Raw genomic sequence first — 18,318 nt, 5'->3', positions numbered from 1 at the left:
CTAATGTTATTTCCTCAAAACGAGAGAAACTATTTTGGAGGGCAGTATCCGCCGTATATACAATCGTATCAGTGTTAATAGAACCCCGTTGTAGCTCGGACGCATTGTCTTTAATCTACTTTCTAATGACTTCAATTTTCTTACTAAAGAATTGCATAAAGTCATCAGCTGAGTGGGTGGAGCTACTGGACGGGGTCCCTTGTTGGGTTAGCGATGCTACCGTACTAAACAAAAATTTAGGATCGTTTTTATTACGGTGGATGAGATTTGAGTAATATTTAGCTTTAGCTAAGGTAAGCATGTGTTTATAAGTTATTAAACCATCACTCCATGCTTGATGGTGCACCTCAAGTTTAGTCGTGCGCCATTTGCATTCCAGCTTTCTACATAATAATTTCTGAGCTCTAGTTTCTTCTGTAAACCACGGGGTACGCTTTTTTGGAGCCTTTTTTAACTTTAGCGGTGCTATGTTATCAATGGTTTCGCGCAGGGCGTCGTTAAAGTTGTTAGTGAGGTTATCAATAGAGCCCACATATTTTGGGAATGGTGCCATTACCGAGGGCAGTAGGTCAGCAAGAGTTGTCGTTGTGGCCGTATTAATGTTGCGGCTGCTATAGTAGTTATTATTATTATTAGTTTGACGAACATGCGTCTGAACCTCGAATTTTATAAGGTAATGATCGGACAATACTTTAGTATACGGGAGTATCGTAACTTTGGAAACGGTGATACCCCTGACAAGCACTAGATCTATCGTATTACCGTTGCGATGCGTGGGTTCATTTATTATTTGTGTGAGACCACAGCTATCAATTATAGTCTGGAGCGCTACGCACGGTGGTTCCGATGGGGTATTCATATGGATATTAAAGTCCCCCATTATGATTATATTATCGGCGTGTGTCACTAGATCAGCAACGAACTCTGAGAATTCATTGATAAAGTCCGAATAGGGCCCTGGGGGGCGGTAGATAACAGCCATGTGTAGAGGGAGCGGTGTGACAGACTTCATAGTAAGCACCTCAAACGATTTATATTTATTATTTATGTTAGGACTAAGGTTAAAGTTTTCGTTGTATATTAGTGCGACCCCCCCACCCCTTTTAAGCGGACGGGCAATATGCGCATGTGTGAAGTTAGGAGGACATGCCTCATTTAGCGCCAAAAAGTTGACTGGTTTAAGCCAGGTTTCGCTGAGACCGATGACGTTAAGATTGTTGTCTCTGATAATATCATTAACTAACAACGTTTTGGGAGACAATGATCTTATGTTTAAAAAACTTATATTATAGGTAGTGGGCTGTTTTAGGGAATTTTTGATCAAATTATCCGTTGTAGCAATATTAATAATGTTGTGTTTATTATGCCCAGTGCATTTAGTATAATTACGACCATATCTAGGAATTGATACGACGGGAATTTTCCGGTTGTTTGATTGTTGCTTTGATAAACTGCACGCATCATGGTTAGCCTCCTCAGTCACGGGGATTTTCCGATTGTTTGTTTGTTGCTTTGAAAAACTGCACGCATCATGGTTAGCCACCTCGGTAAAACACATGTCCAACTCTGACACACTCAAAGCAGAAAAAACCTGTTCTAGTTTAACTGACTCCTTACCCAGACCAGTAGTCTCGCATCTTCCATTTAAATGCGGCTGCAGGATGGAGGGAAGTGGTGTTCTGTGGGGATTAGCCTTCTGCTTTGTTTTTAGCCCCGCTCGGCATCCGCGTTTCCGATCACACCGCTGGCGTCTGCTCCGTAGACGGCCCCCGCTTCTACTATACTCCCCTGCTTCACAGGCCGCTGGATGTAGCCGCCAAATTATTCCCATGCTAGTTAGCACGTCGAACAAGCACGCGTCTATCAATACAAAGTAGCTTAAAGTTTTAACTTATATCTGTCAGTAGACACGCTTTCAAAGTGGGTTTACATTATTCACCCATGGAATTTTAGTTATTAAAGGGTTCCGGTTGGACGTTTTTTCACAGGAAAAATGTTGCATTATTATACCTATATTATCATACTTAAATAAAGTCTGAATGTCATTAAAACAGTTAGCTCCATCTTTTAACTCTTCTTCTACTCCCGTCCTTGCACGCTACACCGCTACAACAAAGATGACGGAAAGAACCATATAAAAAAGGCCGACTACAAAACGGCGCATCCTGAAGAGGCTTGAAGATTATGTGTAAAACATAATCCATACAACATTTTGACCAAAGAACCACCATTACATGTTATGTAGACCACAAGGAAATATTTCAGCCTGCTCAGTGGCCTTGTGGTTAGATTGTCCGCCCTGAGATCGGTAGGTCGTGAGTTCAAACCCTGGCCGAGTCATACCAAAGACTATAAAAATGGGACCCATTACCTCCCTGCTTGGCAAACAGCATCAAGGGATAGAATTGGGGGTTAAATCACCAAAAATTATTACTGGGTGTGGCCACCGCTGCGGCTCACTGCTCCCCTCACCTCCCAGGGGGTGAATAAGGGAATGCAGAGGACACATTTCACTTCACCTAGTGTGTGTGTGTGTGTGTGACAACCATTGCTACTTTAACTTTAATGCTCCTTTTAATCCTGTGCGCCCTATGGTCTGAAAAATACGGTACTGGTAAAAGCCGCCTATCAAAAAAGAATTCCACAAGCATTGTTATGAAAATATGGGGCCAGGCACCTGCCAGAGATTGTAGACCCCAGCAAAGCACAGCTGCAAGATGTTTGCATTACAAAGAACAAGAAGAAATAAGTCATCTTAGGACAATTCTTAGCTTCTGTCTTTGTGTGAACAGTTTAAGGCCATGTCTACACTAAGTCTTTTAACCGCTTAAACCAATCACTATTTAGCCTAAGCCCCGTTTCAGCCACACTAACCCATCGTTTAAGGTCCCCCTCCTCGGACAAATTTTTACACGGGTAAGTCAGCCGTGTATTTCTTGAATCTCCGGCACTTACTGTGGGGCAAAAAAGTATTTAGTCAGCCACCGATTGTGCAAGTCCTCCCACTTAAAATGATGACAGAGGTCTGTAATTTTCATCATAGGTACACTTCAACTGTGAGAGACAGAATGTGAAAAAAAATCCAGGAATTCACATTGTAGGAATTTTAAAGAATTTATTTGTAAATTATGGTGGAAAATAAGTATTGGGTCAACCATTCAAAGCTCTCACTGATGGAAGGAGGTTTTGGCTCAAAATCTCATGATACATGGCCCCATTCATTCTTTCCTTAACACGGATCAATCGTCCTGTCCCCTTAGCAGAAAAACAGCCCCAAAGCATGATGTTTCCACCCCCATGCTTCACCGTAGGTATGGTGTTCTTGGGATGCAACTCAGTATTCTTCTTCCTCCAAACATAACGAGTTGAGTTTATACCAAAATGGATACGTGGATGATACAGCAGAGGATTGGGAGAATGTCATGTGGTCAGATGAAACCAAAATAGAACTTTTTGGTATAAACTCAACTTGTCGTGTTTGGAGGAAGGAGTTGCATCCCAAGAACACCACACCTACTGTGAAACATGGGGGTGGAAACATCATGCTTTGGGGCTGTTTTTCTGCTAAGGGGACAGGACGATTGATCCGTGTTAAGGAAAGAATGAATGGGGCCATGTATCGTGAGATTTTGAGCCAAAACCTCCTTCCATCAGTGAGAGCTTTGAATGGTTGACCCAATACTTATTTTCCACCATCATTTACAGATAATTTAAAATTCCTACAATGTGAATTCCTGGATTTTTTTTTTCAAATTCTGTCACTCACAGTTGAAGTGTACCTATGATGAAAACCGCTGTAATTTTTTTAAGTGGGATAACTTGCACAATCGGTGGCTGACTAAATACTTTTTTGCCCCACTGTAGCTTTGTATGGACTCATCGATCATTTACAAAGTGAGTTCAGAGAGGAAGTGACGCCAGAAAGAAACACGCCCATACAGGAAGTGACGTCAGAAAGAACGCGCCACAGCCAGCTTCATAACAAAGCGGTTTCGTAACTCGGGGCTAATCACTGGAAATATGAAGGCGAGTCAACCAGAAATGCTGTGTTTCTCCTTCTTCTACATGTACAGACGCTTGTGGAAATCACACATGAATACCTTAAGAGAAAGCGATTGCAGCTATTTGGGATACAACAAAAGCAAACCAACAGGCTTTCCAGCGAGTGGTTAAAGCGGCGGGGAAAATTACAAGGACGATACTCCCAGAGATGAGTGCCATGTACACAGCTCGCTGCCTAAAGCGGACCAATACCACCCAGCACATGGCCTCTTCAACCTGCTACCCTCTGGAAAGAGGTGTAGATCGATTCGCGCCAGAACTACCAGAATGTCTCACAGTCTGTATCTCCCCAGGCTGTGAGACTGCTAAATGACCAGCCTGCACTTTTGCTGCCCCGAACCATCTTATCACCTCACTCTTCACCACCTCAATAATTGTGCTCTGGACATTGCATTGCTGCAACATCAGCTTAACACCCATCAGACATCTGACTGTTCCCACCCCCACGCCCATCTATTCGCAATCTTCTTCACAATGCCAAACTGTAAACTATGGTCAACCTGCACATCAATGCAGTTTCTATGCCGCTAGACAAAGCTCAAACAAAATCTTGTTGACATGAATGACTTAAGTGTTGTTATGACAATGACAATAAATGAATTGATTGGAGATGTCTGATAACGGCTTTTTTTACCGATATCTGACTAACACTAACACTAACTAACACTATAAGGTACATGCATGTTTTGGAGCAACATATGTTGCCATCCAAGCACCGTTATCATGGACGCCCCTGCTTATTTCAGCAAGACATCGCCAAGCTACATGTTACAACAGCATAGTTTCATAGTAAAAGAGTGCGGGTACTAGACTGGCCTGCCTGTAGTCCAGACCTGTCTCCCATTGAAAATCTGTGGCGCATTATGAAACGTAAAATACCACAAGAGAGATCCCGGACTGTTGAACAACTTAAGCTGTACATCAAGCAAAAATGGGAAAGAATTCCACCTAAAAAGCTTCAAAAATAGTCTCCTCAGTTCCCAAACGTTTACGGAGTGTTGTTAAAAGGAAAGGCCATGTAACACAGTGGTAAAAATGCCCCTGTGCCAACTTTTTTGCAATGTGATGCTTCCATTAAATTCTAAGTTGATGATTATTTGCAAGAAAAAATTTGGTTTCTCAGTTGGAACATTAAGTATCTTGTCTTTGCAGTCTATTCAATTGAATATAAGTTGAAAAAGGTTTGCAAATCATTGTATTCTGTTTTTATTTACGAATTACACAATGTGCTAACTTCACTAGTTTTGGGTGTTGTAAAAAGGTACGTTGTCACCTCCTGTACTGGTCACACTTTGGAATGTATTGTTTTGTTTTTAATAGTGTATGCTGCAAGATGAAAGAGACAAATAAGCTTAAAGATTTAAGACCGATAAAAAGTTATTGTCACCATAAGTAAACCGCTTTCAATTTCAAATCCATTTGAGACTTCACATCCACAAGGTCTGATTGACCTGGACGATGACACGTTGACTTGGCTCGCCTCAGCAGACCGGAAAGTCTAAAGACACACGACAGAAGAAGATCATCTACATCCCTAGGTTGATGTTCTTTATCACATTGTTTACATGTCTAATAAAGATTTGATTAATTTATGATGGCTCAGGTGTGATTCACTACAATAGGGCCCCACAGCACACTGGATTCCAGTTAATTTAAAGACCACAACATTGGATATTGTTCAGATAAGTTACAAACCCCATTTCCAAATGAGTTGGGAAATTGTGATAGATGTAAATATAAACAGAATACAATGATTTGTAAATCATTTTCAACCCATATTTAGTTTAATATGCTACAAAGACAACATATTTGATGTTCAAACTGATAAACTTTTTTTTTTGTTGCTAATAATCATTAACTTTAGAATTTGATGCCAGCAACATGTGACAAAGAAGTTGGGAAAGATGGCAGTAAGTACTGGTAAAGTTGAGGAATGCTCATTAAACACTTATTTGGAACATCCCACAAGTGTGGCAGCTAATTGGGAACAGGTGGGTGCCATGATTGGGTATAAAAACAGCTTCCCAAAAAATGCTTAGTCTTTCACAAGAAAGGATGGGACGAGGTACACCCCTTTGTCCACAACTGCGTGAGCAAATAGTCAAACAGTTTAAGAACAACATTTCTCAAAGTGCAATTGCAAGAAATTTAGGAATTTCAACATCTACAATCTATAATATCATCAAAAGGTTCAGAGAATCTGGAGAAATTACTCACGTAAGCGTCATGGCCGGAAACCAACATTGAATGACCGTGACATCAATCTCTAAAGGATATCACCACATGGGCTCAGGAACACTTCAGAAAACCACTGTCACTAAATACAGTTGGTGGCTACATCTAAATTGCAAGTTAAAGCTCTACAATGCAAAGCGAAACCCATTTATCAACAACATCCAGAAACGCCGCCGGCTTCTCTGGGCTCGAGATCATCTAAGATGGACTGATGCAAAGTGGAAAAGTGTTCTGTGGTCTGACGAGTCCACATTTCAAAGTGTTTTTGGAAATATTCGACATTGTGCCATCCGAACCAAAGGGGAAGCAAACCATCCAGACTGTTATCAACACAAAGTTGAAAAGCCAGCATCTGTGATGGTATGGGGGTGCATTAGTGCCCAAGACATGGGTAACTTACACATCTGTGAAGGCACCATTAATGCTGAAAGGTACATACAGGTTTTGGAACAACATATGCTGCCATCTAAGCGCCATCTTTTTCATAGACACCCCTGCTTATTTCAGCAAGACAATGCCAAGCCACATTAAACACGTGTTACAACAGCGTGACTTCGTAAAAAAAGAGTGAGGGTACTTTCCTGGCCCGCCTGCAGTCCAGACCTGTCTCCCCTCGAAAATGTGTGGCGCATTATGAACCGTAAAATATGACAGCGGAGAACCTGGACTGTTGAACGACTGAAGCTCTACATAAAACAAGAATGGGAATGAATTCCACTATCAAAGCTTCAACAATTAGTTTCCTTAGTTCCCAAACGTTATGGAGTGTTGTTAAAAGAAAAGGTGAACATGCCCTTTCCCAACTACTTTGGACGTGTTGCAGCCATGAAATTCTAAGTTAATTATTTGCACACAAAAAAAAAAAGTTTATGAGATTGAACATCAAATATCTTGTCTTTGTAGTGCATTCAAGTGAATATGGGTTGAAAAGGATTTGCAAATCATTGTATTCCGTTTATATTTACATCTAACACATTTTCCAAACTCATATGGAAACAGGGTTTGTACATTTAAGAACTTGCACACAAAGCAACACTTGAGGTGACTTTGACGTGCGCATTTTCCACGCATGCGTACTAGGTCGCATTGCGCCGGCGGACGGAGGGGGCGGGGGTGTTAAACAGTGGCATTGTTGCGTGTGTGGACACGGATAAAGTTCGGTGTGATTTACCCTGGATAACCTTCGTGTAAACGGGGCCTGGGTAAGGTTCATGTGGATGACAATATCCTCCCCTTCCTCTGCACACCTGAGCCCACCTGCCCCGAGCTTCAAAGACGAGCCTCTGCAGACCTCCCGTCTGTCTCCTCACATCCTGACCCCGTCTTTGCCGTGTCACTGTGTCAAGCAGTCTGGACTCGTCCTCTGCTGCTCCAACGCTCTCACATGAGCTCGTTGTTATTCCTCCACCTCCTTTCTGCTATTTCCATGCTGCCAGCTGTACTCCCGTGCAGCCTGTGTGACAGCCTGGCCATCTTATTTATAGTCCTCTGCATTTGATGGGGTCGGCAAAGACGGAGATGCATGCAGGGAGGTTGAATTGGCTCCCATTTGCACTCCATGCCCGTAATTCTCCTCCTCCATTAAAGTCAGATTAGATAAACGGTGTATTAGAAGACATCCTCAGAACACTCACAGGAAGGGACAAAACGGAGCATGTCTGTAGAAGATGAAGACGTAAACGTTCTCGTCAGGCTTCAATAGTTATTTCTCTGACATTTCTACAATGTGCAGATAAAGAGGACCAATGCACGTATTGATCTGACCCCGGATACATCAAGGGATGGGCTGGATGTGAGACCGCTACTAAAAATCTATCAGTTTCTTGTGCCCTAATGAAGCCCAAATCCCCAAAAGTTTAAAAAAGCAGATATGTGTGATTTGATCTTTGAACCTGGTTTACCTCACCCACGCCTCTTGCATTAGATAGCCTTAAAAATCAATAGGGCACTTGCTTTTGCGTTAGGACATGACTCCAGAAATGCAAGTAAGAAGCAAGAACCGTGTCCTTATTGATCTCTTAGGCCCTTGCAACCTCAAGTATTTCCTGAATACTACTGACAACAAACAGGACTCTTGCTCTGATAGACAAAACCCAAAACCAGTGAAGTTGGCACCTTGTGTAAATGGTAAATAAAAACAGAATACAATGATTACCTAATCCTTTTCAACTTATATTCAATTTAATAGACTGTTAGTTTTAGCAAATAGTAGCTCATTTGGAATATGATGCCTGCAACATGTTTCAAAAAAGCTGGCACACGTGTCAAAAAAGACTGACAAAGTTGAGGAATGCTCATCAAACACTTATTTGGATCATCCCACAGGTGGACAGGCTAATTGGGAACAGGTGGGTGCCATGATTGGGTATAAAAGCAGCTTCCATGAAATGCTGTCATTCACAAACAAGGATGGGGCGAGGGTCACCACTCTGTGAACAAATGCGTAAGAAAATTGTAGAACATTTTAAGAACAACATTTCTCAACGAGCTATTGCAAGGAAGGTATGGATTTCACCATCTATGGTCTGTAATATCATCGTCAGAACAGGGGCTATGGTGTGGTTTGTTTACCCGGAATGCAAAGGAAGGTGACGGGACATGGCGTGAAGGTAAATACATATTTTAATTTATCTATTAAAAAAAAGTGCAAACTAAAGGCGCGCACAAGGCAGAGAATAAAGTTGGCTAAAAAAATTAAATACCACATAGGCAATAAACTTACGACATGAAAAACTCACTAAATGTGATTTGAATAAACAAAACCTATGTGCAGGGCAAGAAGCATGAACTATGGCATAAGGAGAATGAACAGAGCATTGAACAACAACGACGCCAGGCCGACTGCCTGGCAACTGGGGCGGCTTAGCTCGGTTGGTAGAGTGGCCGAGTCAGCAACTTGAGGGTTGCAGGTTCGATTCCCGCTTGTGCCATCCTAGTTACTGCTGTTGTGTCCTTGGGCAAGACACTTTACCCACCTGCTCCCAGTCCAGTGCCACCCACACTGGTTTAAATGTAACTTAGATATTGGGTTTCACTATGTAAAGCGCTTTGAGTCACTTGAGAAAAGCGCTATATAAATATAACACACTTCACACACACAACTACAAGCTTAAATAATAGTGACGTGATTAACACAGGTGTGTGAGTCCTAAACAAATCAGGTACGTGAGTCCAAATAAATCAGGTTGTCATGGTAACAAAACAAACAAGAGTGCACAATGAGTCCAAAACCATACAGAACGTGACCACAAAACATGACAATCATCAAAAGGTTCAGAGAATCTGGAGAAATCACTGCACGTAAGTGATGATATTACGGACCTTCGATCCCTCAGGCGGTACCATGAATTGATTTACGTGGACCCCAACTTAAACAAGTTGAAAAACTTATTCGGGTGTTACCATTTAGTGGTCAATTGTACGGAATATGTACTGTACTGTGCATTCTACTAATAAAAGTTTCAATCCATCAATCAAAACTGCATCAAAAAGCGACATCAGTGTTTAAAGGATATCAGCACATGGGCTCAGGAACACTTCAGAAAACCACAGTCAGTAACTACAGTTAGTCACTACATCTGAAAATGCAAGTTAAAACTCTACTATACGAAGCGAAAGCCATTCATCAACAACACCCAGAAACGCTGCTGGCTTCTCTGGGCCCGAGCTCATCTAAGATGGACTGATGCAAAGTGGAAAAGTGTTCTGTGGTCTGACGAGTCCACATTTCAAATTGTTTTTTTAAACTGTGAACATCGTGTCCTCTGGATCAAAGAGGAAAAGAACCACCCTGACTGTTATAGGAGACAGCATCTGTGATGGTATGGGGGTATATTAGTGCCCATACCATCTCGCAGATGTAACTGTGAAGGCAATTACATCTGCCTTCACATTTGTAAATACATCTGTGAAGGCACCATTAAGGCTGAAAGGTACATACAGGTTTTGGAGCAACATATGTTGCCATCCAAGCAACGTTATCATGGATTCCCCCTACCTTTTTCAGCAAGACAATGCCAAACTACGTGTTATAACAGTGTGGCTTTGTAGTAAAAGACCGCGGGTACTAGACTGGCCTGCCTGTAGGCCAAACCTGTCTCCCATTGAAAAGGTGTGGTGAATTATGAAGCAAAAAATACCACAACTGTTGAACAACTTAAGCTGTACATCAAGTAAGAATGGGAAATAATTCCACCTGAAAAGCTTCAAAAATTGGTCTCCTCAGTTCCCAAACGTTTACTGAGTGTTGATAAAAGGAAAAGCCATGTAACCCAGTGGTAAAAATGCCCCTGTGCCAACTCTTTTGCAATGTGTTGCTGCCATTAAATCCTAAGTTAATGATTATTTGCAAAAATAAATTAAGTTTCTCAGTTTGAACGTTAAATATCTTGTCTTTGCAGTCTATTCAATTCAATATAAGTCGAAAAGAATTTGCAAATCATTGTATTCTGTTTTTATTTACGAATTACACAACGGGCCAACTTCACTGGTTTTGGGTTTTGTAGATCAATGTCCAGGTTAAAATGGAACAGGTGTAACTAGTAAAAAGAAGATAAAAACAACAAAAATCCTAACATACAAGCTATAAATTGGGACTGCTAAGTACTATGTACTTTTTTATTTAGCCTACACAAGCATTTTGGATTTGATCTCATGAAAAATCAGGTTCCTGCTCTGACTGAAAACAATATAACACCTCAAGGTATTGATTGGAACTGATCTTTACGATGTGGTACGAGTGGGAATCAATGTATCTAATGATCTTTTACCTGAGTTACGTCAAAAAACTGTGAATCAAACACTATTCAAAATCGATATGATGTAAATCAGTAACCCCAAAAGTTTAAAACAAAGCCAGTTAGAATATGTAACGATTGTAGAAGCGGCAAGAACCATGGCCCTATTGATCTTAGACTCCAGCTACTTCAAGCATCCAGAATAGGAAACTCTTCCAACTCAATAGGGTTCTTACTCTGACATACAGTAATAACCCCTAGAAGTTGAAATTAAAAGCTGTTTACTTATTGTGACATAACTTTTTTTTCTTTCTTAAATCTTTAATCCTATCTGCCTCTTTCATCTTGGAGCATACACCATTAAAAACTAAAACAATACATTCCAAAGTGTGACCAGTGCAGGAGGTGACATGCACCTTTTTACAAAACCCAAAACCAGTGAAGTTGGCACGTTGTGTAAATGGTAAATAAAAACAGAATACAATGATTTGCAAATCCTTTTCAACTTATATTCAATTGAATATAAATATACTATATTCTACTCATATACTAAAATTACTTTCTTTACGAACAAAACAACAACAAAAAGGTTCGGAAACAATGCACATTCATTTCAATTAGAGCTTCTAAATGTTGCATAACATGACTGATCATTGCGCGTGAACAAACCTGGTAGAAAACTACATACACCCGGCCGCTCACATGCGTGTGTGTTCGTGTGTCTTTAAGTGTACATTCTATGGTCATTTTACTGCAAAGACAAGATATTTAATGTTTCAACTGAGAAAACATTTTTTATTTTTTTTTTTGCAAATAATCATTAACTTACAATTTAATGGCAGCAATACATTGCAAAAAAGTTGGCACAGAGGCATTTTTACCACTGTGTTACATGGCCTTTCCTTTTAACAACACTCAGTAAACGTTTGGGAACTGAGGAGGCCAATTTTTGAAGCTTTTCAGTTGGAATTCTTTCCCATTTTTGCTTGATGTACAGTTTAAGTTGTTCAACAGTCTCCGTTGTGGTATTTTAGGCTTCATATTGCACCACACATTTTCAATGGGAGACAGGTCTGGACTACAGGTAGGCCAGTCTAGTACCCACACCCTTTTACTATGAAGCCACGCTGTTGTAACACATGGCTTGGCATTGTTGTGCTGAAATAAGCAGGGGTGTCCATGATAAAGTTGCTTGGATGGTAATATATGTTGCTCCAAAACCTGCTTGTACCTTTCAGCATTAATGGTGCCTTCACAGATGTGTAAGTTATCCACACCCCCATACCATCACAGATGTAAAGTGAAGTGAATTATATTTATATAGCGCTTTTCTCTAGTGATTCAAAGCGCAATACAAAGTGAAACCCAATATCTATGTTACATTTAAACCAGTGTGGGTTGCACTGGGAGCAAGTGGGTAAAGTGTCTCGCCCAAGAACACAACGGCAGTGACTAGGATGGCGGAAGCGGGAATCGAACCTGAAACCCTCAAGTTACTGGTCACAGCCACTCTACCAACCGAGCAATGCTGATAAATTTGTACAAAATAAAAGGTAAACATGCTGTCTACTGAAATTTGACATGAATATAATTTAATCCAAATAATAATGTCAATCAAATCATAATTAATCAAGTCACCATTACAACAAATTGTCATAATTATCACAGCACGACCAACAGATTATCCTCCATGCAAGTGTATTCATTGAGCACATGAGCATTATGTTACTTGCACAATATCAGCAAGTACAACCAAAGTTTGGAACGTTTCAGCCTGATTAATTCAACGTCCAGCAAAAATGCTGTCATGACAACGCTGTCATGACATTAATTGACTAAATAACACTGAAATGAGGCACTGGTACAGTAGCTAATTCATTTTTCACTCTAATGCCACGCCATTTACTTGAAGACTACTATCATTACAATTCATGTTTGGTTAATAAAAGTGCAGTAATTGCCTTTTCATCTCCTTGCAATGTCTGCCATGTCGTCACATGGATAAACAAGTTTATCTGGCCCTCCATGTCATTTTATATGGCCTGCAAATGCCTGGAAATCAATCAATCAAAGTTTATTTACACAGCCCTTAATCACAAGTGTCTCAAAGGGCTGCAAAAGCCACGACGACATGTGTGTCAATAAATGTGTCAATAAAATGCCTTATTTTATTTCTTTACTCTCTTATTTTCTTACTGAAGGTATTCAGTTTTTTTTCTAGGTTGACTGAGGGGAAAAAAATAGTGTCCAATATTGCAACAATTATTATATTATCCAACTTTTTGTGTAAAAATCCAACTACATACTGAAATATCTGCTTAACTCATGATTTCGAAGCAAGTTATCCATGAAATTGTACACTATAAAAATGACTGTGGAGGAAGGGTGTGTTCTGCGAGCCAGTCGCGGAGCGGGGTGTGTAAGGACCGGCCTCGAAGCCAGCAGCCGGTGAGTGGATTGCCCAGCTGGGACTGGTTATCTAATCACCTGTCGTCTTTTTTAGCAGCAGCCGGGCTGAGACACGTGGTTGGAGTTGGAGACAGAGAGAGAGAGAGCACGAACAGAGACACGCCAGACTAAAAAGTCTTAAATATACATTGCCGTAAAGCACACCATTCTTGTGTATGAGAAATGAAAGACTCGCTCCAACCCGTCTGCCGGGCTCACGAAAGGAGAACCCTCCCACACTCAGAGACTTCCACAATGCCCAAAAGATTTTACTGTAAAATGTAGGGATTTTTTTTACAGCATGTTACTGTAAGTTGAAAAAAAACAACCAATGTTTGTTTTTTTTATACCGTAAAATTCTGTCAACTGAGAGGTCAGGTTTTTTTTTTTACTCTAAAATCAATAGTTGATGATTTTATGGTACCATGTTTTATTATGGCAAAAAACTGGCAGGGGAGTTGCCACAATAAGATTAAAGAGTGGTGCGTTATTTCTACTTACAGTAATATATTATAAAAACAATAATGATTAAAAAAAAAAACACCATATATTTTACAATAAAAGTCTGGCATCTAAGCGGCCAGTTTTTTCTGTATCAAACTGTGGTAATATCCACAATGTTTTTCTTTTTTACTCTTTACGTTAAAAAAAAAAAAAGTAAAATATTTAAATTCACAGGCAAATTCATGAATTGTTTACTGTTACGAGCGGCCCTCTAATGGGAGCCATGACTGCGGCGTGGCCCTCAAGTAGAACAAGTCTGACACCCCTCGTCTAAAGTATTAAGGGGCGGTGCAAATATGAATGCATCATTTTGAAATTATTCATGAGCCATGTGCTCAAAAGCTGAATATTTTACAAGTGAATTAATTACCGAGCATGAAGGTCGCACTATATGCACACGCACACAATAATTGTTAGCCCTTATTCATAAACACTTCCAAACCCCTGGAAAAATATACTAGACAATTACTAGACTTGGAGGACTTTCATTCCGGAGAAACGCTTCTGCACTGTGACCATGTTATTAGAAATAGGTCAAATTACAAAAACCAAAACACAAAACCAACGAAGTTGGCACGTTGTGTAAATAAAAACAGAATACAATGATTTGCAAATCCTTTTCAACCTATATTCAATTGAATAGACTGCAAAGACAAGATACTCAACGTTCGAACTGGAAAACTTTTGATAGTTTTTGCAAATATTAGCTCATTTGGAATTTGATGCCTGCAACATGTTTCAAAAAAGCTGGCACGAGTGGCAAAAAAGACTGAGAAAGTTGAGGAATGCTCATCAAACACTTATTTGCAACATTGACACAGGTGAACAGGCTAATTGGGAACAGGTGGATGCCGTGATTGGGTATAAAAGCAGCTGCCATGAAATGGTCAGTCATTCACAAACAAGGATGGGGCGAGGGTCACCACTTTGTGAACAAATGCGTGAGCAAATTGTTTAAGAACAATTTCACCATCCACTGTCCATAATATCATCAAAAGGTTCAGAGAATCTGGAGAAATCCCTTCACGCAAGCAGCAAGGCTGAAAAACAACATTGAATGCCCGTGACCGTTGATCCCTCTGGCGGTACTGCATCAAAAACCGACGTCAGGCTCAAGAACACTTCAGAAAACCACGATCAGTAACTATAGTTTGTTGCTACATTTGTAAGTGCAAGTTAAAACTCTACTATGAAATCCTCAGTCATTCACAAACAAGGATGGGGCGAGGGTCACCACTTTGTGAACAAATGCGTGAGCAAATTGTCAAACAGTTTAAGAACAACTTTTCTCAACCACCTATTGCAAGGAATTTAGGGATTTCACTATCTACGGTCCGAAATATCATCAAAAGGTTCAGAGAATCTGGAGAAATCACTGCACGTATACGGCAAGGCATTGACCTTCGATCCCGGGTTGCTGACCCTCAGGCTAATCTTTTTTTTTACTCTAAAGAGAGTGAATCACTCTTGCCGAAGCTCACTTGTGAACGTATCCGATTGTGGTGTTTATGTAGATAATTTGTGGGAATAAGACTAATGCTGTAACATTTACCTTGAAATGCTTGTTTAATCTTCCAGGAGACCCGACTTTTGACTGTTCAAAAAAAAGAACTGCATCAAAAACCAACATCAGTGTGTAAAGTATATCGCCACATGGGCTCAGGAACACTTCAGAAAACCGCTGCCAGTAACTACAGTTTGTCGCTACATGTGAAGTGAATTATATCTACAGTATAAGGCACTTTTTCTCTAGTGACTCAAAGCGCTTTACATAGTGAAACCCAATATCTAACTTACATTTAAACCAGTGTGGGTGGCACTGGTAGCAGGTGGGTAAAGTGTCTTGCACAACAGTGCCTAGGATAGCGGAAGCGGGAATCGAACCTGCTACCCTCAAGTTTCCGGCACGGCCACTCTACACACCGAGCTATACCGTCCCATCTGTAACAATCTGTTAAAACTCTCCTCCACTATACCCGCTGTGCTCTGCATGTTGGGATCACGACAAACCGTCCCCGACGCGTTCCAACTTCGACAAAGCAATGAACAACCTGCTGCCACCTACCGACATGTAGTATTACACGGTTGGCCCGCCGAACTCTACACAGCACAGACACTCGACGACGGCACATTATTATAAATATTTATTTGCAAAAAAATATATATATTTTTTGGACCACTTAGGTGAATTTACAACATTTTCCCACGGCACTCCAGACAATATCTGAGTGGTTAAAAAACACTGCTCTAGAAGGCTGATTAACAGGGAAATGGAAAAGCAATTTTTGGGGGAAGCAGATTTTTCGGTCATTAAGTTCAAATATAGGAATGAATTTTAAGCATCTTACTATTTAGTATACTTTCGTTTGGCAAAACAAAGCTCATTGAACTCCAAGTAGACTTGCATTTTCCAGTAGAATGTTATTTCATTAAAAGAACACAATGCATAGAGTGTTTCGTGGCAGTAGTGGTAGCAGCAGCAGCAGCATTATTATTCCCAATGTGCTGAGGTGCACATTTGCATACCATTATTGCTGAATAATTGATTCCATTCATTCTAAAACAGGGGCACCTACACTTTGAGGGGAAATAGAAGATGAGGTTCCTACCTGAGGTAACGCAGTGGTTCTATGGTTTCAGCCTCCGCCTCGGCAGAGCTCTGGTTCATCTTGTCCATCTGTTTGTCACCCGGGCAGGTCAGAGAGGAGAAAAGGATGGAGGTGCGCCTCAGAAGGGAAGAAAAAGAACAACCCCCCCACCCCCTGACGTTTTCGCCTGGTCTGGAGATGCTTTGAGGCTGCCGGTCGCTCTCAGCAGCACTCACAAGAAGAGACGGCCAATTAACAATCAGGAGAGGGGGGATGCTCGCCGGCTGATTGGCTCAGGCTGCCATCCGAACATCCTGGGAGCCGAAACACCCACCCTGCCTTGCATTCACACACATTTGTGCGAGCAAAGCATCCCTTGATGTGGAATGTAGAGCAGCCGTGACAGCAGGGAGGACTTGGCTGCAAACATGAACACGGAGAGAGATGCGTTTAAAACTAAAAGGAGGCCATCAAATGTTAACACACTTTCATGCATGAGGGAACATATAGGCCAACATTAAAGGGGGGGGAGTCAAATTAAATGTAAATCACATGCACATAAAGAATGTGACATACCTGCCTGGACATGATCAAACAAGCTTTCCTCATTGGTGAACACTTTAAAGGCTAAAAAAATAATTAGGAGCAAAAAAAAAAGGCATCAATTTAGCATGGACACACATTGTTGATGTATTCTGCCATCTGGCGTTGAAAATGAGTAATGGCAGTTTAAATCAAACAAAAATGGCTAATTAATTAGAATCAATTAAAGACATTTAAGCTGTAACTCATTAGAAAAATTCCATTAAACCCAAATGCATGTCAGTTAAACTGCATGTTTGTAAAAGACCACAATGTATGCCGCTGGGCATCCCCCATTTAGAGTGATGTGATTGGATGATTAGTAAACAATGTATTACAGTTTAGTGAGTGCCATGTCATATCTGTAAGTTGGAGTATTTCTTTTGGCTGCTAGGATAATGCATAGCAAATAATGATGGAAATAATTTACCTTTTTTGTCATCTGGATGAAATGTACCATTTACCATAAATGGGTAAATACATGGGTTGTACTTGTATAGCGCTTTTCTACCTTCGAGGTACTCAAAGCGCTTTGACATTACTTCCACATTTACCCATTCACACACACATTCACACACTGATGGAGGGAGCTGCCATGCAAGGCGCTAACCAGCACCCATCAGGAGCAAGGGTCAAGTGTCTTGATCAAGGACACAACGGACGTGACGAGGTTGGTACTAGGTGGGGATTTGAACCAGGGACCCACTGGTTGTTCACGGCCACTACGCCGTCCCCCATGAATTGATTAACATTTACACTGACTTTGACTGCCTGGTGATTTTATTTTTCATATTGATGATTTGAATGACAAGGGCGCAAAATAACTTTTTACTATTTTAGACACATTTGAACTGTCTCAACATGTGAAAGAGGCTACTCATTGTAAGGGATACACTCTGTACCTGATTATCACAAAAGGTCTCAATGTTTCTGATGTGCTTGTGATTGATCCTTCATTGTCTGATCATTTCTGTGTTTTCTTTAATGTTTCTTCAATTCCGGGCACACAAACAGAATCAAAGAATGTCAAAAAGCGGTACATAAAAACGCCATCTCCTCACTACCACCTCTAAACCCATGACATGCTGATGATCTTGTAAGCAACTTTAATTCCAAAATTGTAAATATCATAGATAGCATTGCACCTGCTACAGTTAAAACGA

At 40.7% G+C, this 18,318-nt stretch overlaps 1 protein-coding gene and 1 long non-coding RNA gene across 2 annotated transcripts in view; one reads left to right on the top strand and one right to left on the bottom strand.

Moving 5' to 3' along the window:
• yjefn3 (YjeF N-terminal domain containing 3) overlaps positions 1–17,187 on the bottom strand; it is a 113,581-nt gene extending 96,394 nt beyond the window's left edge. The window contains exons 1-2 of the mRNA XM_061888073.1: positions 17,150–17,187; positions 16,595–16,993 (exon numbers count right to left, since the gene is read on the bottom strand). Coding sequence (XP_061744057.1) covers positions 16,595–16,662 — 68 coding nt within the window. The 5' untranslated portion in view covers positions 16,663–16,993; positions 17,150–17,187. The remainder of the gene's footprint in view (positions 1–16,594; positions 16,994–17,149) is intronic.
• The window catches only part of LOC133543486 (uncharacterized), a 112,674-nt gene extending 94,585 nt beyond the window's left edge, over positions 1–18,089 (top strand). Inside the window, exons 4-5 of the long non-coding RNA XR_009804390.1 lie at positions 16,552–16,599; positions 16,682–18,089. This is a non-coding gene — a long non-coding RNA (uncharacterized LOC133543486). The remainder of the gene's footprint in view (positions 1–16,551; positions 16,600–16,681) is intronic.
• The last annotated feature ends 229 nt before the right edge of the window (positions 18,090–18,318 follow it).

Source organism: Nerophis ophidion, linkage group LG26, assembly GCF_033978795.1.
Source record: "Nerophis ophidion isolate RoL-2023_Sa linkage group LG26, RoL_Noph_v1.0, whole genome shotgun sequence".
Taxonomy (NCBI): domain Eukaryota; kingdom Metazoa; phylum Chordata; class Actinopteri; order Syngnathiformes; family Syngnathidae; genus Nerophis; species Nerophis ophidion.
Note: the sequence above shows the minus strand (reverse complement) of the source record. Positions and strands in the feature narration are given on the sequence as shown.